The 19,986-nt window shown below is 43.1% G+C and overlaps 2 protein-coding genes across 2 annotated transcripts; both read right to left on the bottom strand.

The window, feature by feature from the left end:
• Positions 1 to 3,744: 3,744 nt before the first annotated feature.
• Positions 3,745 to 4,426, bottom strand: LOC123057480 (putative invertase inhibitor). The gene has a single exon (XM_044480439.1). The coding sequence runs from the start codon at positions 4,376 to 4,378 to the stop codon at positions 3,854 to 3,856; it is 525 nt and encodes a 174-aa protein (XP_044336374.1). The 5' UTR covers positions 4,379 to 4,426; the 3' UTR covers positions 3,745 to 3,853.
• Positions 4,427 to 6,263: 1,837 nt separating this feature from the next.
• On the bottom strand, positions 6,264 to 12,319 carry LOC123059779 (protein PAF1 homolog). The gene is made up of 12 exons (XM_044482266.1): positions 11,260 to 12,319; positions 10,745 to 10,813; positions 9,724 to 9,831; positions 9,459 to 9,639; positions 9,287 to 9,366; positions 9,061 to 9,180; positions 8,590 to 8,695; positions 8,039 to 8,125; positions 7,852 to 7,920; positions 7,686 to 7,757; positions 7,440 to 7,592; positions 6,264 to 6,866 (listed from the first exon to the last, which is right to left on the bottom strand). The coding sequence occupies exons 1-12, from the start codon at positions 12,045 to 12,047 to the stop codon at positions 6,759 to 6,761; spliced, it is 1,941 nt and encodes a 646-aa protein (XP_044338201.1). The 5' UTR covers positions 12,048 to 12,319; the 3' UTR covers positions 6,264 to 6,758.
• Positions 12,320 to 19,986: the final 7,667 nt, after the last annotated feature.

Below are 19,986 nucleotides of genomic sequence, written 5' to 3'. Positions count from 1 at the left end.
AACGATGACCAAATCTGAGCAGATCCACCAAAGACACACCTGCACAAGCCTACCAACGATGCTAGACGCATCATCAGAACAGGGGCTAGACAAGAAGAATCATATTCCATCTTCAGGGAGTCGCCGCCGTCTCGCCTTCCTGAACAGGACACCAACCCTAACAAAACTCAAAGAAAGATCTAAAAAACAGAGCCCTCCCACCAACAAGTGTGGGGATCTAGCGTGCCCCCATGGCCCTAAGGCCACTGGAGACGAGGCGAACCGACGGCAGCGCTGGCGGGAGGCGGAAAAACGCTAAGCTTTTTAGGGAAGACGGGCCATAGGCGGCGGGTGCGTTTCCTGGAACGAGAGAAGTCTCACTTTTTTTCTATGATAGTTGTTTTTTCTAACTTTAGTAAGTGGGATTTGCCCTTTCTCCCACTCCCGCTCAAGCATCTTTTCAAAGAAAAAACTACGGCAATCTAATATTTTGCAGTAGATCAATCACTTTACGTCTCAGGTGGTTAACACATCGATCAATCACTGTACAAGATTGAACAGAATCCAACATAGCCGTGTTCTCAGCTGTAAAACATTATATGCACTAATTAATTTATTAAGCGCGTACACAATAAAGCATTTTAGATAAAAGGCCACAACCCAACTTTATAGATAAAGCCACCAGGCAGAGGAAAGAGTTTGGATAAAGAAAAAATAAACAAGACACAAACAATAACAGAGTGACAAGGGAATAAAGTGGTAGAGAGGAAGTGCGTTTACGTCCGGATAGGATAATTTTCGGGGTCAAACCATCTGTATCTAATTAGGCTATGCCTATGGTTTAATCGGGTCTGATTTTTTTGCAAAACATTGTATTAGAACCTTGCTATACCAAGGCATGGCATCTTATCCATTACGGACTATTTGTGCATATTCTGGATAACTACACTCGAAACTCACCATGCCCACCCACACACATAAGAATATTCAGTGCTAACATGAGCATTTAGCCAAAAAAAAAATGTTTGGTCTAACGTCAGTGAGTGGTATATGCCCTTTCTCTACCACCCCCGTGCAGGCATCTTTTCAAAGAAAGAACTACGGATACCTTATGTTTCGGCCTCGTCTATTGATGTTAGCTTATGGTGCATGTCCTTTTCGGTGAGAAGCTAGCCATGAACAGGAGCAAAAAGGAAAAAATAGTTGGATCACCTGTAGGAAGCGATCACGGTTTGTGCTACCAATTCTACGTGCGCAAATGAAGCAACAACGAATTTTTTTTATATTTTTTTTTGAAAGCAAGCAACAACGAAATTCTCAAAGGAAAAAAATGGAAATATAACAAAGCCTGGTTAAAAATATGAAGCCCAGTTCGTGATAGACCGAAATAGAAGAAATGGGCTGAGCAACTAAAAAAGAAGAAACGGGCCCAGTAGAAAATCGAAGCCCGGGTTGAAAATACTGCACGTGAACACAACGATGGGCCGAAATAAAAATCAAAACCCAACAAGAAAAATATCAGAGCCAGGTTTCGATCCTGGGACCTGTGGGTTATGGGCCCACCACGCTTCCGCTGCGCCACTCTGATAATTGTTGTTCTATTGACGATGTCTTGCTACTTAGCATCAGCGTACTGCCTGCATGCAGCCGCTCAGCTAGGTAGATGAACATGAAGCAGTCAAGTAATGCCTAAAAATATGAGAATTTTGGTGAAGGCCAGGAAAGTGAAAAGATGGACATGTGCAATAGGCATTTTAAATCTCAGGCCTCTAGTTCAAACCTATTTAAATTAAATTCAAACACTTTCAATTTGGGTGAAACTTCTTTTTGTGGGGCTACCGCCAGCAAATATCAATCCATGCATCCTATGTACTCCCTCCACTATAATATAGTGTGCATTGGTTTTCACATAAGTGAAACTACACAAACTTTGTCCATGTTTTAGAGAAAAAAATTTATCGATATCTACAATACCAAATATAGGATTACAATATAAAAATGTATTTCATGATGAATCTAATGATATTTATTTGGTAGTTATTATAGATGTTGATGTTTTTTCCCTATAAATTTGGCCAAGTTTACCAAGTTTGACTTAAAATAAATCTAATATGTGCAATATTTTGAGATGGACGGAGTAATTACTTCTACTTAATTACTGTCCATTTGGTACTACCTATGTCTGGGTTTATTGGGCACCCTCGTATCTTGACATATACTTTGACCATCTATATAACTAATAAAATATAAATTATAATCCACACACAAAAAACACATTGTTGGATTTGTATTCCAAATATAATTTAGACAGTATAATTTTTGTGACACATGTTTTACATTTTATTAGTGAAATTTATAGGTCAAAATTCCAGACCGAATTATGATATGTGCATTGTCAGCATCACACAACAGGCATGAGATGAGTCAGGAATGGAGATTAGGAAGGACCATCAGCAGAGAGGGGATTTCAGAAAATTAATGATGCGTCCCTTGTTTTTTGTTTTTAGAAGACCTCCAATAGCGTAAAAATCCATTGGATTCCTGCACAGTAAGAGAGAAATTTGAAGTCAGAGATACTTGCAGAAGCTGTTTGACAGGTGATTCTGAGCCAGCTGGCAACATAAGTTGATGATCAAAGGGTCTTTACAATCTCCAATGGCAACTCAAAGATAACATTCCAAGCAGCAGTTGAGAACACTTGAAGATCACCTAAAGAGGTATTGCCGATACCAGTCAATTAGGATAGTCACAATAAGCAGGTAAATGTGGTTTCTACATTATCTCGATATATACATGTTTTGAACTTTTCACTTCCATCTACCTCAATACCTCTTCATTACTTTGCATATAAATGGAACAATACTAAAATAACATTCCAGATTAGATTAGAATACAATTCTTCTCAAATTAGAGTAGGAATTATTGCAACAATAAAAAACAGTGTTTTCTATTGAAAGGGAGAAAAATACCCTGAAAGCAAAATGTTCAACCGACACCACAGTTACAACATGCAAAAAAAATTGAAAACACAGTTTACTCTTCTTCCAATGCTGCTGTTGATCTTCAGTAAGCGTGCACCTTAACATACCTGATAGCACAATTACATGGTCTTCGATATGTTGATCATCATTTCCACCAGAAAAGAACAATTACCATGACATAGCTGTCTAGAATCCTGACATAAAGAAATTGTTGTAATCACACAATCAAATGGGGAAAACAGTTGCCTATATCATCAAAACAGCAGAGGTGAATCACTCTGAAGACTACAAAGCCTTTTTTTACAATGATGATGAGACATTCTACCATCACCTCTGAGACCAGCATTAAGGTCCAGCTACACTACTCTGCCATGCTTTGCCCACTCTGCACTTAAAAATCTGCTATTGCCAAATTCACTTAAGCATGTTCTTTCATCAACCCTGCACCCTATTACTACTTATGGAGGTACCAGAGCAAAATCAAGATTCTTATGTGCTGACGAAATTCGATGGTGCAAGAAAATGATGATCCTTCCAGCATATGCATTGACCATTCAGAATAGTCTTCACCATACTGCTCTGTATCTCCTAAATAAGGCCGAACATTACATGGGACATTCATTTCCTCGATCACCATGATCATACGCAAATTGTGCGCCGATTAAATGGGGACAGAGGGAGGGAGTACTTTTATTCCAAGAAAATCAATACTATAAGCCCTGCAAAAATAATAATATAATTCTATAAGAAAAAAAGTCCATCCAAACGTACTTGCAAAGTTCACTGATCTGAAATTGCAGGTTCGAAGAGTTTATTGATCGATCCAGATGATCCTGGACTAGTGTATAGCTAGAACTGTTAGCCAGATTCACGCATCCTCGACGGCTAGCGAGTTACAACATGCTCGTTATAGTGAGAGCGATGGAGCAGCCTGCAGTGAACGTGGCATCCTCGGCGGCCAGAAGCGACTTGATGCCTAGCTTGCGGAACCCTTCCTCGCAGGTGTCGATGCCCAATATCACTCCTCTGAGGGTCACCTCTGCGTCCTGCAAATTACCTGACTCAATGCCCTTCGCCGCGGCTTCGAGCCAGTTCAGCGCGATCGTGTAGTGCACGCGACACTCGGAGAGGCACCCGTTGACCTTCTTGTCCGTCCCCGAGGCCATTAGGGCATCGATGCGCTCACGGGTGTTTGCGGCCTCTGCTTGGGTGATCTTTGTGGCGATGACGACGAGGCCGCGCTTGTCCGCGGTGGTGCTGGTGTTGTTGGCCTGGAAGAACAATATGCAGTAGTTGTAGGAGATGTCCTTGTTTCTTGCGGCGACGGACTTGCATGTGTCACCTAGAGTGGAAGCGCTGGATGAGACGAGGATGAAGAGGAGGAGGGTGAGACACGAGAGAGCTTGACGGTGCCTCATGGTTTGTGCCACGACTACCTTGATGAGTATGTGTGTTGTTTATGGTGTTTGATAACATGTCGTCCGTAGATGGTTCATATAGTAGTGATCGTAAATACGGAAATACTTGATGATATGTTAATCTTGGGCAATCAATTCAACAAATCCATTGAAAAAGGTGAGCATTGAATAGATATTATGTTTTGCTATTAATAAAGCATATCTCTTTTGTACTCTATTAATTCCTAACAAATCTCAGGGGGTGTTTTGTTAGATCTTTATCTCTATCTCTATCTATATCTATATCTATATCGATCTATATCTCCTCTAGGTTTATAACATGGTCCCGTTCGTCTTACCTTCTCTTTTCACACCATGGAAGGGTTCTTCTTTGATCCTCTATGGTTGCTGTGATTTGAATTCACAGGATTGTGGTGTCGTCGGCACAGCCAGTCGTTGCATGCATGCATTCCAGAAGCCAACATGAACGCACGTATATAGGAATTATATGCGCATACGTGCGTTCATATTGTATGCATGCATTCCGGAAGCCAACATGGTGTCATCAAAAGTAGAGTAGAGAATCCGATGACGAATAATAACACCCGGTGATGATGAGCTCGGATGAACAGTAAAATAAAATTAAAAATTAGATGGTGTCATCAAAAGAAGAGTAAGTGGGATTTGCCCTTTCTCTAGCACTCCCGCGCAAGCAGAAAAGCACTCTCAAAGTAAAACTATATATTCGGATGTTAACTCATCGTGCAAGTCCTTTTCTGTGAAAAGCTAGCCTAGTTACAAACTGGATGAATGAAAATATAGAAATGTAATTCTAAAAAAAAGAAGGAAATATAAAAAAGAAGACTGGGCTCTAGTTACAAACACGAAGCCTCTCTCTCTCTCTCTCTCTGTCTTTTTTTTTTTTGAGACAAACGAAGCCCAGCTCGTGGTAGAGAAGAAATGGCCGAACAACTCAAAAAAGAAGAAGCGGGTCCATTAGAAAAATGAAGCCCGCTTAAAGAAATTTCGTACGTGGGCCCAAAACTGGACAGCAATGGGCCGAATAAAAATAAAAAGCCCAAATGAAAAATGTATCAGAGCCAGGTTTCGATCCTGGGACCTGTGGGTTATGGGCCCACCACGCTTCCGCTGCGCCACTCTGATCTTCTTGTCTATATCTCGATGTCCACTTTACTTGTATGCAATCAGCGTCGCTTCTGTTGCACTCCGTAGGTCCTTTTTTTTTTGAAAGCCGTAGGTCTTCTTTGTTGCTGCTGTGACAACTACATACAGTACAATTGTTATTCATTCAAAATTGTTCTTGGAGCCACCATGAACGTGTAAACCCTCTCTTGTTAAATGCAAGACGTCCCGTTCGTACGAATTCTAATCAGACTCACCAACAGCTTTGCAATGCACAGATGATGTCATCCAAAGAAGAGCAGAGAATCCGATGGTGAATAATTACACCTGGTTGCCACCTTAACATTCATGGTAGGGCGGTACTAGATGGTGAATAATAGTAACTGGTTGCCACTAAGGCCCTGTTCGGAGTCACTCCGCTCCACGGCTCTGCTCCGGGAGCGGACGGAGCTGTAGTGCAAAATCTAGGAGCTAGCAAACAGCCGCTCCACAGATCCTAGGAGCGGTGGATTCCCGAACGGGGCCTAAGTGTGACTAAGGATCTGAGCCAGCTGGCAACGTAAGTTGATGATCCAAGGATCTTTCCAATATACCAGATAAATGTGGTTTCTACATCATCATCTCAATATACCAGTTATTTAAAATTTGCACTTCCAATTCCTCTCAATTTCGAGGAGGAATTATTTTCTATTAAAAGGGGGAAAATACCCCCAAAACAAAGTCTTTCAACAAACACCACATATACAGCATGCAAAAATAAATATAAACTGAAAACAAAGTGTACTCTTCTTGCAATGGTGCTCTTGATCTTCAGTAATCGCACATTAACATTCCTCGTAGCACAAATACATGACACACCATATGTTGACCATCATTTCCACCAGAAAAAAATAATAATTACCATGGCACAGCTGTCTACAATCCTGACATAAATAAATTGGCCTATATCATCAAAACAGCAACGGGGAATCACTCCCAGAGACTACATAGCCTTTTTTTACAATGATGATGAGACCTTCTACCATCACTTCTGAGGCGATCAGTCTCAAGGTCCAGTTACACTATGCCTTGCTCTGCCCGCTCTGCACTTCAAAATCTGATATTGCCCGACTGCACTCAAGCATGTTCTTTCATCGACCCTGCACCCTAATACTGCTTATGGAGGCACCAGAGCAAATGCATATGAGATCTTCAAAGATTCATATGTGCTGATGAATTCGACGGTGCAAGAAAATGACGATCCTTCCATATCTATTGATCATTCAGAATCATCTTCACTATACTGCTCTGGATCTTCTACACGAGAACGCCTCGGATGCTCATCAAGATCATCATCAACAGAAGATCTTCGTCGCTTTAAATTACCCTGCAGAGGAGAACCCTTTAGTTAAAGGTAATGGTAATGCATAAAGATCAGTTTATGCTCTAACATGGGGAGAGTTGGGGATAATACATAATAAAAAGGTGAACAATCCCAAGAGCGAGAATGAGTGAATTGATTGCAAGAAACGCAGTAGCTACATATATTGGCTTGGTGAGAAGATGAACCGCCTACAAATATACTCCCTCCGGTCAAAGATATAAGGTGTATTGATTTTTTGAAAAGTCAAACCTAACTATATTTGACAAAGTTTATTGAGAAAAACTTCAATAGTTACAATATCAAATTCATATCATTAAATTCATCATGAAATATATTTTCATATCCTACTTATTTGGTACCGTAGATGCTGATGCATTTTTCTGTAATATTGGTCAAACATAGAAATGGTTTGACTTTTGGAAAAAAAAAACAATACACCTTATATTTTGGACCAGAGGGAGTAGTATTAAATAGAGACAAAAAACTGAAGAACGAAAATGCTGCGGTATATAGTACTAACAGTTCACTGAAAGTAAACTTTCATGCCAGCAGTTATAAAGGAAAAATGAGTCATACATGCATGCTGGATGATTCTCCCTGCTCCATCTCATCATCATGTGATGTCCTGCTCACAGTAATTCTAGAAGGCACTGGGAAATGCTCGATTTCATCCCCAGATCTACCCTCTTTTGCTTTTTTCTTCTGCAATACTAGCTTGGTAGGAAGAGGCTGCAAAATGGACAATAAAATGTCAACCAACTATGCAATGAATCACTGTCATACATCAGAATAAATAAATAAAGTATGTACAGAGTAAGTTACCAAATATTTTGCTTCATCGTCATCAAATGAGACAAGGTAAGTCGTTGGATCTTGCTTGTCATCCCCCCTTACCTGAATCACGACACAAGAAAAGGTATGTAGGCAGTTTTACACCAGCAGAACGGAAAGTAGACATAATCAGACCCATTAGCAAAATGCCACATACTTCCCAGTGATATTCCCGAATCCAGGAGTACTGGAAGTCTTCATTTTCATCATCCAAGTCCTTGGCAAGCTAGACAAAATCATTAGTCGTGATCAGATTATGATAATAATACCAAAACAAATTATAACTACGATAGGTGACATTTTAAATAAAGATGTACTACTAGAGTCGAGAAAAGGATGGATACCTCATGGGGCGCTGGAGCCATGTATGCCAAAAATCTCTCTTGTTTTGCAGGGTCTGAACCACTGACTTGAAAACTTTTCATCAGAGCCTATCATGAGACAACGGAAAACCTTAGATATACTAGTAATCATGTGTGTGCAATGCACATTAATATTTAGTGGGATATTTATTGCGTAATTATGTAAGATATCAATTGTGCATCTGATTCTATAAGATGGTGTCGAGTCTAAACATATCTACAACTTATGTAAGATATTTGGTGCTCAACATTGGAGCGATCTGAACTGCTAGATCTCATGATTTGGTGGCTGAGATGGTTTGGATCTGCCCATTTGGTTCTTTCTATATTGGTATAGATATGAGGGTATAAGCAGGCAGAACATCAGTGGCGTATTAGCATAACGTCTCGAAATATATGCATTTGACATTAACATGCGATCAATATAAAATAAAATACCTGTTTCTACAATACATCCATGTGAGCGTGTTAACATAACTATAAAGTAACTAAATCAGAAAGCTCAAGACAGAAGAAAAAGAAATGCGACGCACCTGGGATTCACATTCATCACGTACAGGTCTCTCTAGCTTCGTATATTGCTCTGAATCAGCTGTAGGATCTCCATCAAAATTCACCATAACAAATGGATCATTATACCTACAGAGGTGAACAGAAAAGCAGATTTGAGATCACTTAAATTCATCCACCAGCTTATATGACTCCAAGGCAACACAAAAACCAAGGTGGTACCTTGAACGGCAAAACAGAAGAAATTATAGCATATATAAGGGAAGATCACTTTTCCAACAACAATAAATTTTGGAACACACTAACCTGAAATTTATAGCTAGTGGGAAGTAAACATTTTTTTCTTAACATAGATAGGAAAGTGAAGTGGCAACAAATCGTACTTCAATGAAATGACCATGCTCAACACACATCAGATGTCAAGAATGAAGAATTAAGTCTTCTAAATTATAATGACAGACACACAGAATAAAGTGTTATCTGAAAAGTCATACCTATCAAAATCGGGTACCAAAGGGAGAACAAACTCTGGCTCCATCCCTCGTTTAGTCTGGTGGACAGGGCGTGATTTAGCTGCTTTGAAGGATTCTGCAATGGCTTTGATCCGCTTCTGTCTGATATACACGTGCACAGAAAATGTCATTGGGCTGCACCAGGATTGCAAAACAGGCTAACCTTCAGAAACCAAAGAATATAAACTAAGTAAAAGGAAAGTCATGCCTATCATTAAGATTTTCAAGGACATTATCACGACCCTCCCTTGATTCTCGCCTTTCTTTTGCTTGCTTTTCAGTGAGCGACTGGAATGGCCAAATTACCCTTTTTAGTATATAATGAAGTAATCCAGCACAATGTATGTAACTATATTTATGGAAGAATCAGCTGGCATTACCATTTTGGCTGCATCAGTAGTAAGTGGAGAAATGTACTGTGTTTTCACCAGCCAAGACATGCCTTTGTCGGTTGGCCTCTCCTTTTTCCTTATACCTTCTGGTTTAACAGGGGTGAGAACCTCATCTTCACGCAGCAGCTCTTGATCTTCTGGAGCCAGGGGCCGATGAACAGAGGGAGGGCTAAATGTATGTTTGTCACTCAAATTAGGGATGCTAGAAAGAATCATCAGAAAGGTAGAAACAGATGGCTGGCTTAATTCTTACTTGTATACACTCATATCAAGTAGGTCAAGAGGTATCCCGAGATCCTCAGGGACAATCATTTTAGGCATATAGTTTTTCTCCAATGACGTGATCCTGTATTTGGTATATCTGTGAAAGGGCAATATACAGAAAAACATAAAGTAAGTATGGCTGCCCCAAGATAACTGCAACATGCAGAATGAAGTACAACTGAGAGAACCACCAAGTAATAGTGTAATAAGAAAGCAGAGTATTGCAAATATCATGGAAATGGCACAGGCCCTGTCTGAAAGAACAACAGTGGAGAGACCATTCACTCACACAAGATGATATGACTAACAAAATGATCATATTTGTATTAGACCCGGGCAGGGCAACGACACCATAGAGGCAGGCGCCCCACAGGGGCAAGGGGCAGATAGGCCAAGGAGCTTGATATGTTTTATTTCTTCATCCCCATGAAGCATGCAGCAGCACATATACAAATAGATCTCCTTCCTACAACTTCAACTGACATAGAGAAGGAGATCATACTAGGATATCATATCTTGACTAAGGATGTCAATCAAGGATATCTCTAGAACAAACTTAAACCTGAGCAGCCGGTTGCTCTCCTTGCGTGATAAAGTGCTGTCAGGTACTGTTCAAACAAAGAATACCCCTTCTATTGCTGCACATAACATGCTGGGTATCTTGGATTTGTGCTTGAAATATGACCAAATGGCTAAAAAAATTGGGACTGATTCTAAAAGCAAATTCATGCTATGGGTCTGACAGCAGTATAAATACAAGCTTAGACATCTATATGCCATATGCTCAAACAGGTTGCCTCAATAAAGAGAATGGTCATTATACAAAATGAGCTAGAAATTCATTTAATGCCTAAATAATAGCAAATGAGTTAAAACAATCGCAAATTTGACAAGAACGATGTAATGTGTATAGTAAAACTAGATAAGCAACATTGAAATGGCTTTCACTGCATCAAACATAAGTAACAACAGAACAGACCAATCTGATCAAAATAAGAATAGAAAACTACCGGTCCTTGTCCTTATTAAGAGGCAGCCATTTCAACTGCGCACTTGGGTCTGGCAGTTCATTCCTAAACCTGCATTAACAAGGGAAAAAAAAGGAAACATGGTCATACAGTAGTTTAATTCCGAAAGACAGAGAGACAAAAATTTCATGCAAATCAGTTGCTCTTGCAAAGCTTCTCCCTACTTGAACCATTCTAGAACCATGTTTTAGACACACTTTTCATTTTTTTCAAAAGGAAACTGTCAATTAATGGAGTGATGCGTTGAGAACCATTATGCCTACCGGTGTGCCTGCCTACTGCGCAAAAGGGTTCATTTTTCTAGTTTCATAACAAGAAATAGGCAGTGCTGGAAAGCATAGCTCGTGATGCTAGTCTAGAATCACGCCCAATATACCAAAGTGCATGATAAGCATAATAATTTGCTCAAGCACACATTATTTTTTACACTGGGAGGACTCCAATTTCCACCAACTAGCACTTGCAGAGACCAAAAGTCTAAAATTTGCTATACTCACTTGTGCTTGCAGAGGAACGTTGTCGGCTTCTTGAGCCGATTCTCGAACCTCTCGGTGTTGGCCGCGGCGGTTGGGCGAGACGCTGTCGTCGCCGGCCGAGCCCCACCTGATGGCTGGAGGTGGCGGCTCTGCTGCTGTGGCTGCGGCTGCTGCTGCTGAGCAGCGGCACGCACCTTCTGTGTCTTCTGCAGAATGGTGGCCTGCGACTGGCGCATCATCTGCTGCTGCTTCCGGTCCTCCAGCTTCTGCTTCTCGTACTCGCGCTTCTTCCTCGCCCGCCGCTCCTCCTCCGACTCCACCCTCGGCAGCGCCGCCTTGGCCTGCCGCTCCTTTGGCGGCGGCGGCGGAGCCTCCCGTGGGGGCGGCTGTGGCTGGGCCGGAGGCGGCGGCGGCGCCGAAGGGGGAGCAGACACTGGTGGTGGCGGTGGAGGGGGCGCTTGATTGCTGTTCCCGCCGTAGGGCGGCGGCGGGGGCTGGTAATACATCTGGGGCGGCGGCGGCCGCTGCTGCTGCTGCTGCTGCTGGGGCGCGTGCCCGAAGTACTGAGGCTGGTGCGGAGGGGGCGGTCCGGGAGGGGGCGGCGGCGGCGGCGCGTGGAACGGCGGTGGCGGCGGCGTGTGGCCGTACCCCGCCTGCTGCTGCTGCGGCGCGTGGAACGGCGGTGGCGGCGGCGTGTGGCCGTACCCCGCCTGCTGCTGCTGCGGCGGCGGCGGCTGCCCGTACGGGTTGACGGGCGGGGCCTGCGGCGGGAAGGGCCCCTGAGGCGGCGGGTACGGCCGGTAGGCCATCGCGCGCCGGAGGCAGCTAGGGTTTCCTCAAACCCTAACCCCAGCAACACACCAGCCCCGCTATCGCAGCCGGTGGCGGGTCCACCACTGGGGAAATCAGGGGCGGCCGCCCTGCGTCGCCGGCGGCAGAGCGGGCACCCCTTTCGATCCTTGACCCGGCGGAGCTGGCTGCGGCGCGGCGACAGGCAGAGCACGCAGTCTGACGCCCGGCGGCGGCGCTGTCTCAGCAATTGTGGCGTCCAAGGACGAAGGGTTGTGCTCCGGAAAGAGAACGGGCCGGACTGGGCCGCGTCTAAACTCAAAGGAAAGCCCAATTAGCTGCACTTGAAGTGGTTCGCACGGGTGAAAATCGAATTCCGACCGCTGCTCGCCTTCCTTTCCAAATCGCGAGCTCCACGCTGCACTAAAAAAAACCGGTACATCCTGTCAAAAAGAACCGAAACATGTTGGCTATTTTGATTGATCGCATCCAGTAGAACGATCAGATTGCAGAGTAATGTCACACTTTGTGGATGATGGGTTGGTGGCCTCCCTATTCTACAATATGCCAATGACACAATTACTCTTTATGAAACACGACGTGAACAAGTCTCAACGGCTATAACTCTTACTTTCAGCGTCCTGAGCAAACGTCAGACCTTAAAATTAGCTTTCATAAAAGTGAATTGTGTTGCTTTGAAGAAGCTGGTAAGGTGGCGGTCGATTACCTTGACCTGTTTTGTTGGTTGTGCGCAAGATCAATTCCTGGTTAAATATTTTGGAATTAAGATTCAGTATCAACGTCTGACTAATGCATATTGAAAACATGTAAAGGGGCGCTTAGAGAAACGACCGAGTAGCTGTAAATACAAGTTTCTCTTTGTTGGAGGATGGCTAGTCTTGATCAATTTTGTCCTCACAAATATGGTCTTGATTAATTCCATCCTTACAAATATTCCGGGTGAAAACATTTCTCCGTTACGGACCCGGCAGAGGCGACGCATAGTGTCGTTCTCCCTCTTGGGTTGTCATGGAGTGTAGGTGTTGCAAAGCGTTGTGTGAGGTTATACTCAGCTGTTCATGCACTCTATTTCCGTAGCATACTCATGTGCATCGTGCGTGATTTGGCTATACTGGGATTGATGTTGTATAAGGGTTACCAATTACCTTGTATCGCATCTTGCGTGATTTGGCTATATTGGGATTGGTGTTGTATGAGGGTTACCAATCACCTTGTATCGTTTGGTCGGTCGTGTATTATATTCTGTGATTGCTTTATATACACAGCGGGGGCAAAATCATGTTTGGAGAGTTGCTCCATCTCAACAGAATCCTCGACTGTAGTTCCATCAGGCCACGTCAACAATTTTATTTTATGTTTCCACGTTGGCGCTTTTTTAGGGGCTCCGCCATCTCAGCGGGCCGTAGGGCACTGGGCCTACAACAGGGAAATAATGTTGGGTTGTTGGGCGCATATCCTGATATGGGAAAAATAATTAAAAATAAAAAAAATTAAAAATATTCGAATAAACCTGACTTTTTTGCACTAGTATATAAATTTCACCGAATAAAAAACCACTGTTGAATTCAGGGTGAAAAACCAAATTTATTGCTATCACAAGTCACACACTACTACTTTGGCCGGATAAAAGAAATTGTCCTGACGTCAGCGGAGGTTTTTCTAGTTTTGAATTTTTTTACACATCAATAAATATAAAGGTCAAGTTTATTTCAAAAAATATTTTCAGTTTTTACTTTTTATTAATTACATTTTTTTCGTATAGAGTGTTACCCACGAATCAAACGCCTACAGCCGGTATTGACTGCTGCTACGCTGGATCTTGACCTGTCTAGCCTATCCTAGTCCGGAACATGTTGAAGATTTGGCGTCTAGTTGGACGAACGATGCCTTGGTCAAGAATTATTGGTAAAAAAACTCATCGCTTAGAGACCGGCAAAAAAAAAACTTATCGCTGTGGAGAGCGGTGTTGGTGTAGGAAGGCGCTGGGATTCTTGACCATGCTCGTCGCCCTGAGGTTCGAAACGAAGCTGAGCCACGGGATGATGGACGGCGCTGATAGGTGCACAGGGACATGACTCGTTTAGTGTAATGTAGTGTGTGCCGACCAGTTTCTTTTCAAGACCGATTGACTTTGACCATTGGACCTTTGTTTGTCATCATATGAGAGAGAGAGAGAGAGAGAGAGAGAGAGAGAGAGAGAGAGAGAGAGAGAGAGACTAATGGGGAGCGCCTCCAGTAAGTATAAAACAAGCGCCATTACCACTCTTGCATATACCATATGCGCTGCCGTTGAACCTTGCTTCACACAGCTGTACGTTGCTCTGATCCAAGGATTATCATCGACCAGAGAGAGGAGAGCCGACCACGACCATGGCGCGCCGCTCCTCCAACACTTGGTCTTCTTCTCCGGCGCTCCTAGTCGTCGTCCTTGCTGCCTTGCTCATCTGCTGCCCCATGCCATGCTCGGCGGGCATCCGAAGTAACAATAACACCAGCGGTATAATTGCACTCGATCGTGAGTTCTACATGTAAACTAACTATACGTACGTTTGGTTTTCGGCCGATGCAGGTGGTGTGTACTACCGTTATGGGCCTCCGTCGCCGCAGGGCGGCCGGCCGGTCCACGCGGGGTGCCCATGGTGCGGCCCCGCCGCTCCTCAGCCGCCAACGCCGGTGGTGGCAACCGCGCAAGACCGAGCCGCGGCCGCGGATCAGCAAACCAAACGTGAAAAGACGACGCTGCCTGCTGTGGAGCTGAGGAACTGAAGAAATAAGCTCGCCGTCAAATGTTATCTAGCATTGACGCTACATGTAATATGTTTTGCCGTTTTGGGCATTATCTTATTTTCTTACGCAAGAAAGTTGCATGTGACGCTCAGCAAGAAGATAGTCCATGCCTCCATGCCTTGCTATGGAAGTTTTTACAGCATGTATGAGGTTATAGGTGACATAAATAAGGATCTACTATAAAAATGAGGCCTGGAAAAATATAGTGGACACAATGTATCATGTAATCAAATCTTGTCTTATATCTTACCTCTTTCTTAACTTCAGTACAAAGTTGAGACACTTAGGCCGGTTAAAATATAATAGTAGCTAGTATCATGCATGTCAAGTAGAAAATGGAAGCTGGCCTCTCGAAGTATGCTCACCAGGCCGAAGAACCTGGTTAGCATCGGCTAGGCAGGCCAGGGGTTGATGCAGAGGTCTTGCATCGCTGGCCGGGCCGCACGGTACAGCTCCGCCAGTTGCTTCATCTGGTTATTCAATAGCGGCAGGTGCTCAGGCGCTTGGAATTGGGCCGAGAAGGCCGTCTCCTCAGACGCATCTGGATGAGCAGCGAAGTAGGAGCCGGCACCCGAGACACTCCGCGGTAGGTCTCCAAAGGCCCCTAAAGAACGCCAGAGTTGTGTAAGATGAGCAAATCGGTTGTCACCAAAAACGCAGAAGGAGGTATGGCTTACCAGCGGCGATCTGTTTCACCTGTTAAAGCACATCGCGATCCGCCCGGGCCTGGGTCTTGGCCTCCTTTCAGGCCGTCCTCGTCGTTGCAATCTCGGAGCCCAGCTTGTTCTTCTCTTCCTGAAGGGTATCACGCTGAGCGTAAAGCCCCTTGAGGTCTTCCTCAACCTCCGCCACCCGGGTCGTGTGTTTCTCGCCGGCCTCCTTTTCTTTGGCCAACGCCTCGCTGGCCTGCTTCGCTGCAGCCTTCTGCTGCTCGCCTTCCCGACGAGCTATTTGCAGCTCGGACCAGAGCTTTTCGAGCTCCGAGGAGGAAGCTGCACGTACATTGGCATATGAATTAGAGCTCACAGCAGCCATGTCATACTTAAAATACAATTTCAGGATGCTGAAACTTTATGATATTTACCTTGAGATTTCTTCATCTGCTTCTTGAGCAGGTCCATGTCCTTCTCTGCTGGTCGAGCTTGTGGTTCAGCTCTTTCCACTTTTTCGAGTTGGACACTAAAACCAAGGCCGAAACCTATAAAGGACATTGTCAACTTCCACTTCATGGCTAGTTCACACACACAGCTGGAGAGGTTCCATCTCCGTAATATGCCTCGCATCATCACTGTTCGATACATAACTGGTAACCCCTTGAACTGAATGCTAGCTTTGCCTGAGATTGTTGTAAGTACGCTGCTATATATAGTCTGAGGAGTATCACATAGAGGTAGAGAAAATTAGACAAAAACAGAAAACTGATGGGCGTAGCAAAAAATCCAAAGCCCTGTTAGAAATTGATAAGGCAAGTAGGAGATCGAAGAAATGGGCCTGACAACTATGGAAAACAGAAATGGATCCAACAGAAAATGGAAGCCTACTGTACGCAAAAATACAATGGGCCAACAGAAATAAAAAGGGCAAATTAAAAAAAATACCAGAGCCAGGTTTAGATCCTGGGAACTGTGGTTATGGATATACCACGCTTCTGATGTGCCACTCTGGTTGTTTCAGTAATTCTGTGACATTTAATGTACGTATCGTTTAGGCTTGAAAGATTGCAACGTGCAACTGATCGGCGTATCTTCTTTGAACGTTTCGGATGCCACGCCATTGAAACGTTCACGCTGGCTACAACGAGCTATATATACAGTGTGTAGGACCCAAATAGTACGTAGTAAGTGGTACGGTCACTGAATCGATGTGCTCACTAGCCACCACTACTGGAAATCCCTATTTGCCGCCGCATCAAACAGGCAGTGGCAAATTGACGCCGCATCAAACAGGCAGGGGCACTAGGGAAGCAACTGGGTCCACCCATTTAACCAGTTACTCCCTCTGTAAAATAATATAGTTTATGGAGGAAGTAGTTTGCACCAGTTTTGGGACGTTTTTCTGGTACTGATTATAGGTTTTTTTTGTTTTTTCTTTTCTTTTCAGTTTTCAAGTTTATTTTACTTTCTTCAAGAAATGTTTGGAAATTTGAAACATTGTTCTGAATTCAGAATTGTGTTCCTGTTTTTCAAATTATATTCACACTTTTAAAAATGTTCACGAATTTGAAAAACAATGTTTGAAATTTCAAAAATTGTTTGTGGTTTTGAATATTGTCCGGGTTTCTTTTATTTGCAATTTATAAAAAAAGAGAGCAGTTTTAGCATGCTCCCTCTTACCCCGTCTTTTCACATGAGAGGTGAGACTATATAATAGATCTGAGCCATTGATCTCATTAATTAGTGGTCTAATTAACTCGGTTGGCCCCTCTCCTTTTCTTTCTCTTCTTCTCTGTGTGCTGGTACATTTAATTCCATGGAAATTTCTTGTATTCTGGGTTGTGTTGATGGTCTTTGATGCAAACACTTGCAGCGTTCTAGTGGCCTCTTGCATCGTTCCTCTGGCTAGGTGCCATGGCGGCTCGAATGCACCGATACTTCAGGCAACTAGCGAATCGGTATCGGATACCGTATCCGATACCGATACTCCTCCGATACGCCCCCGATACATATCCAAGGAGTATCCATGAATAAACGATTTAAAACAATTCAAATACTTGAAGGATACTTTTTCAGTTCGTTTTGGATACGGCCCAGCCCATCTAAGAGACCACTCAGCCCAGTTAAGAGGCAGACAACAACCCTAGTACCCCAATGCCCCCTTCCTTTCGCTCCCAGTTTTCTTTCCTCCCTCCCGAGCTCACACCAGGCAGCGGCTGGTGGCTGCGTACCTAGCAGCTACTCACCCAGGGCCGGCGGCAGCGGCGACTAGCCGGCAACGAGCTGCTACTCCTCACCAACGCATCTTCTCCTTTTTCCTGCCCAGCCAAGCTCATCCCCTCTTCTTTCTCCTCTGATCTGTGAAGATCTCATTTTTCTCATCTCCTCCAGATGACTCCTCTTGCTGATTGTTCCTACAAATCTAAGGGCACCATTGTGGAACCATGTTCAAATCATAGAGAAATCACCTGGAGGGGGCAACACTAAATGCAAATGCGACTACTGTGGTCATGAAGCTTTGAGTAGCTACTCTAGAGTTTTTGCTCATTTGCTAAAGAAGACAGGGAACCATGGAATCCATGCATGTAAAAAGGTCACGGTTGACATTCTGAATCCCTTTTTTTTGAAAAATAAATAAATAGTAAAATGTATCCGTATTAGCACTTTTTCAAAATGACGAATTTACGTATCCGTATTGGCCCGATACTGATACCCGTATCCATATCGGTGCATTCGAGCATGGCGGTTCCGGCTGGTGCATCGGCTGGTGGCTACTGATCCGGTGGGCTGCTAGGCCTGATGGTTTTAATATTGGATTTTACCAACATTTCTGGGAGCTTATTAAAATGTATTTGTTTGCATTATTAGAAGAATTTTATGATCATAGGTTAGACCTTGACAGGCTAAACTATGGGGTTATTTCTCTCTTGCCTCAGGGAAGTGATGTTGACATAATCCAAAAATATATACCAATTTGTCTTTTGAATGTTATTCAAGATCTTTACGAAGATTCTGATCAATAGATTAATTCTGATTATTTCTAGGGTGATTAGAACTTCTCAGGCTGCTTTTATAAAAGGAAGATATATTTTGGAAGGTGTGTTGGTGTTGCATAAAACTTTGAACTCCATGCATAGAAAAAAGAAATCAGGTGCGCTTTTTAAGATTGATCTGAAAAGGCCTTTTATAAAGTTAAATGGGCTTGTCTATTTCAAACACTTAAAATGAAAAAATTCTGATAAATGTATTGATTGGGTAATAAAAACCTTTTCTAGAGGAAAGGTGAATGGAGAGATTGAGCCATATTTTAAAACACATCAAGGGTTGAGGCAAGGAGACTCTATGTCCCCTTTGCTCTTTGATCTTGTGGTAGATGATTTGGCAGTTTTGTTTGACAAAGTAGTGGAAAAGGGTCTGATTAGTGGGCTTGCTAAAAACATAAAGATAATGATGTGTCCATCTTGCAATATGCAGATGATGCCATCCTCTTATTCCAGGATGATTTAGATCAAGCCAGGAATGTGAAGAGAATCCTAAGGTTATTTGAAATTATGTCTGGTTTAGAAATCAATTTTCATAAAAGTGAAGTGATCTGCGTTGGAATGTAAGAGGAGAGAGTAAAACAGTTTGAACAAATTTTGACATGCAAAAAAAGGAGTGCTTCCTTTTAAATATCTAGGTATCCTGGTAGATGAGAAAAGGCTGAGGAAAAGTGATTACAATCTGTCTATTAGTAAAATGGGAAAAATAATGGGTGGCTGGTTGGGAAGACTTCTCAATATTGTTGGTAGAATAACATTGATCAACTCTTATTTAACCATCTTGGTCGTCTTCATGCTTTCCTTCTATGGGCTTCCCAACGGTGTGAAGAAGAAGTTGGACAAACCCAGAACAAGTTTTCTGTGGAGTGGTGAAAAAAATAAACAGAAATAGCATTTAGTAGCTTGGGATAGAGTTTGTAGACCTAAAGGGTTGCCTGGGGATTTTAAACTTAGACATTATGAACATTTCCCTTTTGTCCAAGTGGTTGTGGAAACTTTTTAATGAAAAAGGGTTATGGCAAAGAATCTTGTGGGACAAGTATATAGGAAACTCCACCTTTGGTCAATTCAAAAGAAACAAGGTGATTCACACTTTTCGAAAGGCTTGCTGAAGTGTAAAGACTTATTTCTAACTTGTTGTAGGTTTTTTGTGGGAAATGGAAGGAAAACCAGATTTTGGGAAGATAAATGTCACATTGGATTAATAATGCAGTCTTTTGCAGGAGAGGGAGGACGCAAAGGTGGAGCTGTGGTGGGGCGCAAAACTGCCGGATCGAGTCGCCAGTGAGACCTTTCAAGCACGGAGGGGGTGGGCCTCCTGGATTCCAGACTGGAGAATGGTTGAACTGATGTTGCGTAGAGCGTTGAGGAAAAATAATAATGTAATATCATTGTGTCTGGAGGGAGACTGTCATATCTTGGGTGGTTGTTTTGCTGCCTGCCTCTCTTTCCATGTA

Source organism: Triticum aestivum, chromosome 3A, assembly GCF_018294505.1.
Source record: "Triticum aestivum cultivar Chinese Spring chromosome 3A, IWGSC CS RefSeq v2.1, whole genome shotgun sequence".
In the NCBI taxonomy this organism is placed as follows: Eukaryota; Viridiplantae; Streptophyta; class Magnoliopsida; order Poales; family Poaceae; genus Triticum; species Triticum aestivum.
The sequence above is the reverse complement of the archived record's forward strand: the minus strand, read 5'-3'. Positions and strand labels throughout refer to the sequence as shown.

Bases quoted from the DNA above. Each gene is read 5' to 3' on its own strand.
- LOC123057480 (XM_044480439.1), bottom strand. From the start codon at position 4,378: ATGAGGCACCGTCAAGCTCTCTCGTGTCTCACCCTCCTCCTCTTCATC.
- LOC123059779 (XM_044482266.1), bottom strand. From the start codon at position 12,047: ATGGCCTACCGGCCGTACCCGCCGCCTCAGGGGCCCTTCCCGCCGCAG. The intron at 9,640-9,723 runs GTAAGAATTAAG...ACATACATTTAG, and splicing joins CTTGATATGAGTGTATACAA to CCCTCCCTCTGTTCATCGGC. The intron at 7,921-8,038 runs GTATCCATCCTT...GATTTTGTCTAG, and splicing joins TGGCTCCAGCGCCCCATGAG to CTTGCCAAGGACTTGGATGA.